Source organism: Hypomesus nipponensis, chromosome 4, assembly GCF_054491055.1.
Source record: "Hypomesus nipponensis isolate SF chromosome 4, ASM5449105v1, whole genome shotgun sequence".
Classification (NCBI taxonomy): domain Eukaryota; kingdom Metazoa; phylum Chordata; class Actinopteri; order Osmeriformes; family Osmeridae; genus Hypomesus; species Hypomesus nipponensis.
Window position 1 is genome coordinate 14,016,858 of NC_140364.1, and position 13,674 is coordinate 14,030,531.

Sequence of the window (13,674 nt, forward strand, 5' to 3'; positions counted from 1 at the left end):
CAAAACCATTCACACGCCCCCTTAGCGATAAAGGAGATGGATGTTTCACAAAGACCCATGGCTGGTCTGAATACCCAGGCCATTATGCTGAACACACATTTCCCTTTCTGTCTGTCCTCAAAGGAACACGCATCCAACTTCTGATTGAGGCAGTTCAACCAAAAATATTAGGCAAATTCATCGACTAGTGGTGATTAACTCAACCAGCCCGAAATCTAAACGCAAGGATGTGACTTTTAGTACATGGGAGAGGGGAAAAAACTGTAAAGATTAGTTTGATTGATCAGTTTCCTGACATTAACCACTGCACCTTTGCATCCCTGCTGTGCTCTCTTTTCATCATCAGATTCATACTTCTGTTTTGACTTCTCTTTAGATGATGAGTGTATTGTGATATTGTGCGTCTTTATAGATTTTTTTCTACCACACAACATATATCCCCTCTGGGTATAAAGTAAAGTCCTACTTGCACTGACTTCTCAGACGGAGTGTAAGCTGCAGCTGGAGGCCCAGCGCATCAGCCTGTCTCAGATCCACGCTGCCCAGCTGGAGCTGCTTCGAGAGCAGGCGGACACCCACTCACGCACCCTGGTTCAGGGGCAGGGGCAGGCCCGCCTGGAGGAACACAGGGGCACCGGTGAGTGTGTTTTGTTTTTGTGTGATTGTGTGGCAGGCTTAGAGAAGGCGTTCGTAAATTTAAATGTGTGTTTGGGTTTCGGTGGGATCGGGTTATCTCCTCCTGTCTATCCCCCCCCCCCCACTCCACTCACCCATCTTCCTCCCCTGCGCCTCCCCTCCTCTCCACTAACCACCAATCTACCCCGCTCCACCTGCGCCTCTACCTCCCTCCCCTCTACTCACTCACCCGCCCTCCCTTCTACCCCCTCCTCTCACATGCGCTCCCCTCTACTCCTATCCACCTGCTCCTCAACCCCCCCCCTCCCTCCCATCCACTCAACCTCCCTTCTACCCCCTCCTCTCACCTGCGCTCCCCTCTACTCCTATTCACCTGCTCCTCAACCCCCCCCCCCCTCCCTCCCATCCACTCAACCTCCCGTCTACCCCCTCCAGATGCCTCAGAGCAGCCCTTGGCGCCCCCCGCCCCATCGGGCGGACTGGAGGTGGAGCTGGAGAGGCAGCGGGTCGAGCTGGAGGAGAGGCACCAGCAGGAGGTGGAGCGTCTCCGGTCCTCCCACCGTCAGCAGGCGGAGGAGAGCGAGCGGCGACACACCACAGAGCTCATAGTGCTGCGACAGCGCCTGCAGGAGGACCCCGAGAACCAGATCAGGTAATCCTAATCCCAGGCCCAGATTAGGTAAACCTAATCCCAGGCCCTGATTAGGCAATCCTAATCCCAGGCCCAGATTAGGTCAACCTAATCCCAAACCCGTCTCAGGTCAGATCATCCTAATCCCAGGCAAGTGTTTTAGGAAGTTTGACGTCCATCTCCTCGACCTTCCCCCACTTTGAATTGGATAGTGTCTAAAACAAGGGTCTCCAACCCTGTTCCTGGAGAGATACCTGCCCAATCAAACGGCTAATTATTTGAATCAGGTGTGCTAAGGTAGAAACGAGAACCTACAGGCAAGTAGTTTTCCAGGAACCGTCTTGGGGAGCCCTGGTCTAAACCCTCTGGTGAGGTTCCCTGAGCTCCCAGCAGGCAGTGGCAGCTGTGAGGGGTCCAGGGGGATCCGGTAGCTGAAACCTTAGAGGCAGGCAGATGCTGCCTAGGGACGCTTTTCATTGGGGGAACCTTATCTTGGTATCCTGCAGCATCAAGGCTCACTTGAAGGAAGAATTTTGATGCTGTACTTTCTCTCTCCTCTCTTCTGCGCCATAGTGCTTTTTCTCGCTGCCTCTCTCTGTCTCTCTCGCTCTGTCTCTCTCTGTCTCTCTCTCTCTCTGTCTCTCTCTTTCTTGCTGCCTCTCTCTCTCTCTGTCTTGCTTCCTCTTGTTTTTGCTCTTGCGCTCTCACTCCCCCCCCCCCCCCCTCTCTGGGCCTCTCCCACTAAGCCTCCCTCGCTGTCTTGAGTTTCTCGTCTCATCATTAAGAGCTAATGAATTGCATGATTTATTAAAATATGTAATGGATATTGCAATGAGAGTTCTCTGACTTAACAAGCTTAGATACCACCAATCAGTTTGGATAGCAGTACATCTTAATACGAAACGTTTGTTTTCGTCCTGAGACTCCATAGACAAAAACGTCACGGTGACTCCTTTCTCAAACAATCCCTGCGTATTAAACATTCACAGGGTGGTTAAGGATGTTACCCAGGACTCATTAACCCACTAACCCACAACGGTGTGTTTCAGAGATTCTACGTGACTCTGCAGCGCTGGTTCAGACAGGAGGACTCAGTATAGTATTTACTTGATACTTTATTTCACTCGGTACAACACATGATTGTAACACTTGATTTGGCATGATGGTTCTGCTTGCCACGGCTCCCTGCCGCACCCAACGGAGACACCGTCTGGACCTCCGAGCAGAGAGCAGCGACAGGAACACAGAACCAAGGGTGGAGGCCGGGGAGGCGGAGGCAGCAGATTAAACAGAAAGCATCCTGTGTCGCACTAGCAAAGCAGAGTGCAGCGATATCCTGATTGAATAGCCCGCCCTGCTGAGAAGGTGTGCCCCTACTGCTCGATATGACGCGCTGCTAGAGGCGCGCTGCTAATGAGGCGCTGCTAATGAGGCGCTATGTCTCGCGTCCCCCTGCATGAACCAAGTCCGCTTGATTCTGACATACTGGGCGGCCTCGGGTTGTGGGGTTGTTTCCTGGAGGGGTGGGGCAGGTCATAGGAGATGGAAGAGTGTGTCCTGCTAAATTATAACGGTGGGGTGTTTTCCTTCTTTTAAATAGGGAGGCCTGACTGAAACGGTAAACATTTAAAAGAGGATATCGCCCCCTGCTGGTTGGAAACTGTAGCACTTTTTATCCACTGCCTGTGTATCGTGGTCTTGTAGATGGAAGATTCAGACAGATCATTCCTTTTTCAGTTTTCACCTGTACCTTCTGGACTTAAGTTAGATCCAATTCACTGTTGATACTGACCAATATGATATTAACCATGCTTTATCTTTTATTGTGCCTCATGACAGGCATTTGATATTGGATGATGAACAGTGTGTCTGCTTTAAATCCTTTCCTGCATAGTTGATCATTCATTTTTCCTTTCAGCCTGACCAGTGCGCCCCAGCTCACATCTCAGAGGGAGCAGGAGGAGAAAGAACTAAAGGTTGGTGTTTAGATGCTGTGTCATTACATTTACATTCTTGCATTTAGCAGACGCTTTTATCCAAAGCGACTTCCAAAAGAGAGCTTTACAAAAGTGCATAGGTCACTGATCATAACAACGAGATAGCCCCAAATATTGCGGGAATCATACACTGTGTAAACTAAACAAGTCCCAAAGGGAAGAACCATAAGAGCATGTAGTTGTATCACACACACTCTCACACACACTCTCACACAGACACAAACACCCTCGCACTCTCGCTCACACACACATACATGCACACATACTGCACAAACACCCCCATCCCATGCAGGGAGGGAGGTGGATGGGGAGGGGCGGAGGGAGGAAGGGGGGGAGGGAGTGAGGGATGGAGTGGGGGAGGGGGGGAGCAGCCTTTGGCTAAAACCTGCCCTAGATCCCTTGGTGGCCGAGGAGTTGTTTCCAATGTATATTTTACCGACGGTAAGAGTCGAGTCGTCGTGGTTACGTAAGGATGGGGTGTAGCGTGGGGGTCGGCGGTTCGGTACTCCACTCTCCAGCTGCATGAAAGGACGATCGCGTACGCGCGAGTGGACCGATCCATTGCTGTCAAGTCTCTCTCTCTTTCTCTCTCCTATCCATCCCTCTCTCTCTCACTGTCACTGTCTTTTCCATCACCCTCTCCCCCCCCCCCCCTCTCTCTTATCCATTCCTCTCGCCCTCAAACCAAGTGATGTTAAACCAGGTCTCTCACATGCACAACCGACCCGACAAGTGAGCACGTAAGGAACGGAGATCGAACGAGACAGAGGGAGAGAGAGGGTGAGAGAGGGTGAGACACACAGGGTTAACATGCCTGAAGAGTAAAGGATGGATGAAGCTGAGGGATGGAGTGAGAAAAAACAACAACAACAAACAGAGACCAGTACGGAGGGATGGAGAGAGAGAGAGAGAGAGAGAGAGAGAGAGAGAGAGAGAGAGAGAGAGAGAGAGAGAGACAGAGAGAGACAGAGAGAGACAGAGAGAGACAGAGAGAGAGAGAGCCTGTCGGTCGACGATGTAGCTCTGTGGGGTCGGCATCTGTTTGTCAGGGCGTCAGGGCGTCAGGCCTCGGGGCAGAGAGGAGAATTGGTGGATCTGTCTGTGGCAGGGAAGGTCAGGGGGGGGGTGGGGGGATTCATGGTCTGTGAAAAGACTATGGAAATTCATGGCTGAATGCACTGACACTGTCTCTCTCTCTCTCTCTTTCTCTCTCTCTCTCTCTCGTTATTCCTTTTTTCATTGACTTCCCTCTGTCTGGTCTGCCTTCCCCCTCCCCTTATCCTCCTCAACCACTTTCTATCACTGTCCCTCTTTCAACACAATCTCTCCTTCCCCGTCTCTCTCCATCTCTGTCTCGCTCATCTCTATCCGTCTATCCTTTTCTGTCCCCTCCCCTCCTCTCTACCTCCCTCCCTTCCCCCCTCCGTCTCTCCTCCCTCCCTCACATCCAGCTGCTGGAGGAGGAGGAGCACCAGGAGGAGGAGGAGGAGGGCTCCCCGGGCGAGGGGCTGAACTGGCCGGCCAGGTCTGCGGATCTGACGGCTCAGCTGCAGTCTCTGAGGAGAGCGCTCTACCACAAGTACACGCAGGAGGTGTCTGCTCTCAGGGAGCAGCACAGCGCAGAGATCCAGAGGCTGAGCCAGGAGAGGGAGCAGGGAGGGAGGACGGGAACGGGAGCGGGAGAGGAGGAGGAAGAGGGGGAAGCGTCGTCGAAGGGAGACGAGGAACGGCTCAACGGCGAGGAAAGGCGCCACCGGGAGAGAGTGGAGGAAGAGATCGCCAAGGTAACACTCTGACTACAGCTGCGGGCCTCTGTGTTCGAGTCATGCGTTTGTTTGGGGGTGGTGCTGGGGGATGCTAGTCTCCAGCGCTGACTTCTGAGACTGGTGTTACCATGGTGACTGTTTTCCGTGGTAATTGTCCTTATGTAGATGTTGCGATAATGCTAGCCAGCCAGGTAACAGATGGTATAATATTTACCATTTGAACTCAACCCCAAAATTATTTTTTCTCCCTGTGGAATTTGGTTGGAATAACAAGTTATGTTAGGCCACCTATCCTGAAGGAGTACACAGAACTAGATGCTGCTGATATTCTCATGTGGGGCTTGTGTGTTTTAAAGTGCCAGCACTTTCCTTAGGCACAATTCAAAACGTCTAAAAATAAAACAACAGCACAAGTGATGCAAAGACCACTGCAGGGTTCATTGAAAGGAAACAGTCTCTTTAGGCACTGGTGTGCATGACTAAGTGTGCAGTGTCTTAGTACTCAAGGTGGGTTTGTAAAGTGAAAAAATATACCTTCTATGATTCTCTTTACTATGGATACTAGTCCATGTTCCATCAACTACAGATGCTAGTAAAGATTCCAATAACTCAATAACTTATTTCAATTATCCGTTAATCGTGATGGGACGTGTTATTCCCATGTCATGGTTTTGAAAGAAACTCATAACGATCCGGTTGTTTCCTCGGCAGGTCATAGTTCAGATGTCTGTGGAGTTTGCCCAGCAGAGCGAGCTGTCCCGCGTGGCCAGGAGAGCGGGCCAGACCTCCTCCGCCGTGCAGACCCAGTCTGAGGAGGAAGAGGAGGAAGAGGAAGAGGGGAAGCCCCCTCTGGGGCCCTGCACACAGGGAGCGGCGCTACAGGAGGTGGAGAGAAGGTTCCGGAAGCAGAAGGATAAACTGGAGAAGGAGCTGGAGGAGAAGAATAGAGAGCTTCACAGACTGATGGAGCAGGTGGAACGTTCTGGAGGGAGAGATGAACAGGTGAGTGAGAGGCAGAGCTGAACAGAAACGATAAACAAATACCACCATTTAGAAACAGGTTTTCTTTCTTTTGTTAAACCTTTTTCCATAAAATGTATGCACATGATAACTCCCTCCCTCTCTCTTTCTTTCACACAAACACACACACACACACACACACACTCAGAGAAGTACTTTCTAATAGGGCCCTGGCTTTTCACTACACGTTTACTGCATGATTAAGCATTCCTCGCATGGCTGCCATGGCTAATGTTCTTGACGTGACGAGACTTGACCCAACACGCGCCTAAAAGTCATTTGTAGAAGTTAGGGCTGAGACGTTCTAAAAAGTTCTCCAAGTGCAATTTGTCTGATTTGGTTAATGTTGTCAAAGAAGGCAGGTGCTGTGTGGTATAATGTATGCATATACTGTATATAAGTCTATATAGATAGATATATGACGGTTAAGTCCATACAATATCGTTTTCTCATTTCTGAACGAGTCAGTTATCCTAGTTGCAGAGCGTCAGTTCTCCATCTCTGCCAGAAGGGGGAGCCAGCTTCTTCTGTCTATTCACTCAGGTGCACCTGTTGCCATAGCAGCACAAAGATACTAGTGTTTTCCCTTCAGACGCCTCCTGTGTGTGTTTATTTGAGAGAGAGAGGGTGTGTGTGTGTGAGAGAGAGAGAGAGAGAGAGAGAAAGCGCTGAGATAGTTTCGTCCAGAATCCCTCTGAAGCTGTCAGGAGTTCTGAACCGAGCAAAGGAGAGTTTGTGTCTTTGGCCGCGATGACAGGACTGCTTTCTGTCTTCTCTCTCCTGCCGGTACGTCTGTTACAGAAGAGAGGAGAGGAAGAAGAGGGAGATGAAGAGGAGGGAAAGAAGAAGAGGGCTCTGGGGGGTCGGTCACACGATGGTGGAGAGTCAAGCTGCTCTGATGTCATCACCACTGAGAGGTGGGTTTTAGATTTGTTAAGTTTTCAGTTTATTAAGTCTTTATCAGTCTTGTTTGATGCGGCAGGAGTATAAGTTGAGGCATTTTTGTTGAGTTTATCGTTTTTGTCTGAAGAGCTTCTGTTACTGTAACTTATTCATGTTTTTGAGGTTGTAGTTCTTGACATGTTGGATTATTCTGTCTGTTTATCTTCAAACTATTTATATTTCATTTTCAGTCAAGCATAACACGAACAACACCGAACACAATAGAAACCATTTAGTTTCATTTGAGATGGTTAAAAAAAGTCAAACAAGGGCACTGTTGCCAGGGGCAGCTTTTGTCCCTCTTTCAAACCTTTCAAGTAACTACATACAGTTGGACTATATAAGTGCTTTCATCAGCCACATGTTTCAAACCCACCCACATGAACAAACCAAATGTATTTTCGATGTGTCCTACTAACCTTGAGAGACTGAGACAGGGGGGGGGGATAGAGAGGTGAAGGGGAGAAAGGTAGAGGTGCGAAAGGGGGGAGACTGAGAGAGGGGGAGGGGGAGAGACTTGAGACTGACAGATGTGGTGGAAGGGACTGAGAGGGGGGAGAGACTGAGAGGGGGGAGAGACTGAGAGGGGGAGAGACTGAGAGGGGGAGAGAGACTGAGAGGGAGGGAGAGACTGAGAGGGAGGGAGAGACTGAGAGGGGGAGAGACTGAGATGGGGAGCGAGACTGAGATGGGGAGCGAGACTGAGAGGGGGGAGAGACTGAGAGGGGGGAGAGACTGAGAGGGGGGGAGAGACTGAGAGGGGGGAGAGACTGAGAGGGGGGAGAGACTGAGAGGGAGAGACTTAGAGGGAAGGAGAGACTTAGAGGGAGGGAGAGACTGAGAGGGAGGGAGAGACAGAGAGAGACTGAGAGACAGAGACTGAGAGGGGGGGGACTGAGAGGGAGGGAGAGACTGAGAGGGGGGGAGAGACTGAGAGGGGGGGAGAGAGATTAAGTGTCTTCCCCAAGGACACAATGTAATTTGCACGGCCAAGAATCGAACCGGCAGCAGAGGTACAGTGTTTGTTTACCCCCCCATCCCCCTCTCTTCTTCTCTCCCTCCTCCAGGAACCTCCTGCGGAAGGCCAACGCGAGCCTGCGCCAGGTGCTGCGCGACGTGCTGAAGACGACGGCGGCGGCCGAGGAGACCATCGGGTGCCACGTGGAGGGACTGCTGGAGGCCTCCACCAGGGGGCAGCACCCTCCACCACAGAGGCCCAAGAGAGGTCAAGTCTAAATAGATCTGTGATCTTGCTTTGATGCATGCTTGAGAGCATGTCTGATACATTGAAGTGAACGCTATGCTAACAGTCTAAGGGAACAGTGAAAGGGTTGCTGCCGGAAGTCCGCTTGGAGTCCGATGGCTTAGCGGTTAGGGAATCGGGCTATTAATCAGAAGGTTGCTGGTTTGATTCCAGGCTGTGCCAAATGATGTTGTGTCCTTGGGCAAGGCACTTAACCCTACTTGCCTCAGGGGGAATGTCCCTGTACTTACTGTAAGTCTGCTAAATTAATAAATGTAAATGTAGGGCTATGACAGAACAGACGTTTATTGGCTCTGTGACAAAAAACTGAAAGTCAAGTTCCCACCAAACACACATCATCGCCTCCAGAAGAAATGACTGTGTCTGGCAAATCAAACCGTCACGTGTAGAAGTATGTCTATTGTCTGCTAATTGAATAATCTGAATCTCAGTCTGATACCATCTGCTAATAATCTAAATCTGAATTAAATTGAATTAGTCAATAATCTGAATATAATATTATCTAATTGAAATCTGAATATAATTACATTTTCCAATAATCGGAATATAATATATAATCTGAATATAAATACATGAGACGATAATCTTAATATAATTTAATCGGATCCTCTAAATCGCAGGGTTGTGATCTTTGGAATCCAGCTGTCTCTCAAGGGTTCTAATTTAGAAAGCTGCAGCCCAAAAAGTTCCCTTGCTCAGCGAGACACATCGGCTGCAACCTACTTTAGATTCAAACTGACAGCCCTGTCAGTCCCTCCCTGGACCTCTCCTCGCCCTGGACACCACTCAGAACAGCTTTACTTTACCAGTGTCATCTGATCCTCCATGTGTGTCTTAGAGGTGGAGTGCCCCTTATTTGACTTGTGTGTTTTAGGGTAAGACGCCCTGCCGACTCAAGCCAAGTCATTTGACATCCTAGTTTTTCAGTTGGTTTGTGTGTTAAAACCAACCTCATGTGAGAACATCTCCCCTCAAGTAAACATCTGTCAGTCTTCCACACACAACCAGGTGCAAACACACATGCAGACGCACACAACAGCTTGCAGTTGTGTATGATGTACATACACACATGCCAACACACTCACTTACACACACACACACGACTGCCTTTCTGAATAATTAGGTTCATTATTAACATCGAGTTTGATGGCTGAGTGAGTTTGCTGCTTGACTTTTTCACCTTTCCAATTTATTTGGTGTTTTGTCTTTGAAAATGTTGGTGTTTTTTTATGTTTTGTTTTTTTTTCGGTGTTTTTTCTAATCAGTTGGAAAGAGAGAAACAGATTTGGAGAGGAATTAAACTAGATCCGATAGAGGAGGAGGGGTGAAAAGAGGATTTGTGTTGCCCTTGTGAGATGAAAAAAGTGATTGTGGATTATCAGACAAAACACAGCGGGCATTTAGAAGCGTGGTCCCTGTCTTGTCTTAGTGAGTCTTTATGCTGATAGATGTGTTTGTGTCTTGGGTGACACTACCAGTCACCACAATTTCACTCCCCCTTTGGCCACAATAATGTAGTTGAACTGGAGTCTCCTTGATGAGGAGGAAGTTGATGTTTGTGGTTTAAAACATTTACATTTAGTCATTTAGCAGACATTCTTATCCAGAGCGACTTACAGTAAGAACAGGGACATTCTCCCCGAGGCAAGTAGGGTGAAGTGCCTTTCCCAAGGACACAACGTCATTTGGAACGGCCGGGAATCAAACCAACAGCCTTCTGATTAGTAGCCTGACTTCCTAACCGCTCAGCCACCTGACCCCCTGACATGACCATTTGTAAAGCATCATCTCTCTTGTACAGTTGTGCTTATATATTGTCAACCAATGTACCTCAATCATTCATCATTATCATTCAGTCCGGAGGTTTCATACTGTCTCACCTTGTCTCAACCGACAGCAGACATCTCCACGGAGAGTCGCCACGGCAGCCAGACCGGGATGGACGACGTGAGCGCGTGGTCGGGTGAGACGGACAAGGGTCTGGAGGCGTCCGACAGCCTGCTGCAGGGGGCGGAGCTTCAGAATGAGGAGTACCTCATGAATATTAGCGCCCGCCTCCAGGCGGCCGTGGAGAAGCTGCTGGTGGCCATCACCGAAACCACCAATCAGGTACGGCTCGCTGTTCTGTCCGTAAGTCTGGGATCCAGGTGCTGGGGGGCCCTCAGTCAGATGCTCTGCCTCCGAGCTAAACCCATCTCTAGCATGGGGCTAGCACGGTAGGGGCTAACACAGTTGGGGCTAGCATGGGGCTAGCATGGGGCTAGCATGGGGCTAGCATGGGGCTAGCATGGGGCTAGCATGGGGCTAGCATGGGGCTAGCATGGGGCTAGCATGGGGCTAGCATGGGGCTAGCATGGTAGTGGACTAAAAGGTAAAGGAATTTCACTAATCAGGGATTGTTTAGGGTTTCAGACGGCATTAAAATCTTCTACCAACAGTCATGTTGAAGCTATAGGTTTTAAAACGAGGTATGTTTTAAAGCGTGTTGAGGATAAAGATTACATTTGAAGGCTCTGTGTTTGCCTTGTTAACTTTCTTTCAGGCTGCTTTCACTCCCAACATCAACACTGACTGGCCATAAATCCTGTTACTAACTGGTTAACCCACCAACTGACTTGGGAATTATTAACTGACTAGCTATAGTTTAGGAACTACAATCAACAAGCTCCTTAAAGTTCCAATACTAGTCTGAGAATGGGAGGGGTGAACGCGCTTTAAGTAAACAAAGAGCATCAGGGTTATAATGCCATATCATGAATATCCTCACATTAAGGTTGCATCAACTATTATGTAACAACATGGGTATACCTTCAGTAAAAACGTTGTGGACACATTACAATTGCTATGTCATTACATGGTGTTATGCGTTAGCGGTGTACGGTTGTACATGTGTAAGAAGGCCCATCATGGGGAGGGATGTAGGGGGTGAGTGGATGTTGTAAAGAGGGGCAGTTGAAGGTTGTGTCGCCCGAACAAGATCAATGTTAACATCCACTTATGCCTGGAAAGCCCAACCTTCCCAATACCAAGTTTCATTTGTACCACTAAACCATAAACAAGTGTGACTAAACACAAGTAGTAGTTCTTATGTAACTACAAGTTACATGTTACTATAGGTATTCTTATGTAGTTATATGGGAGTTAACCTAATGTAAAGTGTTGCCAAAAAATACAATTGAACTACTGTCTTAGAAATCACATTCAAACCAGGTGCAGGTCATCTATTTCTCGGCCGACGGGAATGTTTTTGTTATTGAAATATTCCCACGTAAACATTCCTTGCATTGTCATAGCTTTGCATGTTGGTGTTGGCTAGAAGGTACTGGCTGAGCCCAGGGATGTAAATATGGTCTTTGTCACATTAGCTCACAATGGCCACACACACAACACACACAGACAATGTCCATTACCATGCCAACCCCCCCCTGTGGTGTTCCGCTCCCTTCACAGAACCCCGGGGTGAATGAGACGACAGAATCCTAGCGGGTCACAGAGAGAGAGACACTCTAGAATTCACCGTCACAAAGGAACCGGCTCATTCTAAGCGGTTGCCTATAGATACGAGGGACATTTGTATTCAGCTTTGTCCGTTCAGATAGCCTATTGTGATCCAGCTGGAGGAGCTGGCCCCGCCCCCTAAGGCGGCCATGGCCCATCTCTGTTTTCTTAGTCTGTCAGTGAACTGGGGTCTGGTTTTTGCACGTCATTGAATGTGCAATAGTGACTACATGGTGCATCTTCCGTTTGGCCTATATTCAAGCATTACTCACGGTGTTGTGGCTTTATGTTAGCCATCTAAAAATAGCATAGATGAGATTTTAGGTCAAGCATGAATTATGTTCCAGCACTTTATACTGTCAATCTCTGAGGAATCGCGTGAACTGCAAAACAATATTTTTGACTTTTAAATCAAGTAGCGTATGGGAGCCAATGTATTTATCCATGAGTTTCATCTCCTTGTTGTAGTAGTTTTTTCTGCAGATTAGTTTTCTCAAATCACATAGTAGTTGGGTCCAGTATGGGAGTCAGGTGGCTGTGCGGTCAGGGAATCGGGCTAGTAATCTGAAGGTTGCCAGTTTGATTTCCGACTGTGCAAAATAACATTGTATCCTTGGGCAAGGCACTTCACACTACTTGCCTCGGGGAAATGTCCCTGGACTCACTTTAAGTCGCTCTGGATAAGAGCGTCTGCTAAATGACTAAATGTAAATGTTTAACTTGCTGTATAATGACTGGCAGGAAACTTTTCACGTCAGCTTGGGTAGAATCGCGTGGGAAGGAAGCTAAGATCTTCATTCTCACTGATGGCCCAATAAAAGACATCAGCACTATGAACTCTGAACTCCCGAACGAATGACAAGTCATCCGTCCAACCTTCTGCCAATAAAACGCCACTCTGGAATGTTCTACAGCAGATCACACGTCAAACACCACTTAATAATCCCTCACTTCAAACTGGAGACATCTGCTTGTAGTTCACAAATCAATCCAGCTCCGCGTCTTCTAAGGTCTCGACCGATCATTTAATGGATTCTCCGAAGGGCGATTGATTAGAAGCACACTGTACTGTCGGCGTGAATTATCGTAATCCCTTATCTTCCTTGCCTAATAAGGGGGCGGTCTGAGTGGATGCTCATGTAATGACTTTACAGTGGAATGTTAAGTGTCCCGTAAGCTGGCTTTGTCAAGTGTTTGCGGGAGAGGGAGGTATTCAGTAACACTGACACAACGGCACGACATGTTGATGGTGCATCTTCAATAAGGTTTGCTCTTCGCTTATCCTGTAAACAGTAAGGTGAGAGGGGGAAGAAGGGGAGAGAAGGGGGGGAGAGAGGGAGGGAAGAGGAGGAGGAGAGAGAAAGTGGGCAGAGAGGGAGAGGCTGCATATGTGTGGTATTTAGGAAGATGTCTCACAACGCCTCACTCGAATAATCTGCTCCAACGAAGAGTATGAATCCGGTTCAGCAAGCCGTCATTAAAAAAAAAACCACAAAAAGGCGTGTCTGTGAGAGTGTAAAAGTACTCTGCCGCTCAGCTACCTGCTCCACTTGTCCTGGGAGCAGAGGCCCCACCCACTCCCTCCCCCTATCCATGAACAGGATCCTGCCTCCACTATTGATCCAGGAAGTGAAAGGGAGATACGTTCTGCCTGTTGTCGCTGTTCCACACTGGGACACACGGATTTAGCCCCCTATAAGCCTCCATGCTTGTTTGTAGAAAGAGAGGGGGGAGAGAGAGGGAGAGAGAAAGAGAAAAAAATGAGAGTGCTCTGATAGGCTGCCTGAAGTAAGGAGAGAGAGAGAAAGAGAGCCGGGAGAGAGAGAGAGAGAGAAAGCGGTGAGAGAGTTGGAGCAGTAAAGAGAAAGCGACAGCAGGACACTGACTCAGAGAAGTGTGCCGGCACACAGAGAGGAGAGA

At 48.7% G+C, this 13,674-nt stretch overlaps 1 protein-coding gene across 8 annotated transcripts in view; it reads left to right on the forward strand.

Annotated features, from left to right (window-relative positions):
* akap9 (A kinase (PRKA) anchor protein 9) overlaps positions 1 to 13,674 on the forward strand; it is a 57,942-nt gene that overhangs the window by 20,437 nt on the left and 23,831 nt on the right. For 6 of the 8 annotated variants that reach the window (XM_084696812.1, XM_084696815.1, XM_084696817.1 and 3 more), the window contains 8 exons: positions 484 to 637; positions 1,072 to 1,288; positions 3,186 to 3,243; positions 4,716 to 5,048; positions 5,742 to 6,032; positions 6,852 to 6,967; positions 8,060 to 8,217; positions 10,154 to 10,365. In XM_084696812.1, the coding sequence (XP_084552938.1) occupies positions 484 to 637; positions 1,072 to 1,288; positions 3,186 to 3,243; positions 4,716 to 5,048; positions 5,742 to 6,032; positions 6,852 to 6,967; positions 8,060 to 8,217; positions 10,154 to 10,365 (1,539 nt within the window). The remainder of the gene's footprint in view (positions 1 to 483; positions 638 to 1,071; positions 1,289 to 3,185; positions 3,244 to 4,715; positions 5,049 to 5,741; positions 6,033 to 6,851; positions 6,968 to 8,059; positions 8,218 to 10,153; positions 10,366 to 13,674) is intronic. The other 2 variants (XM_084696813.1, XM_084696814.1) reach the window with 2 other exon arrangements.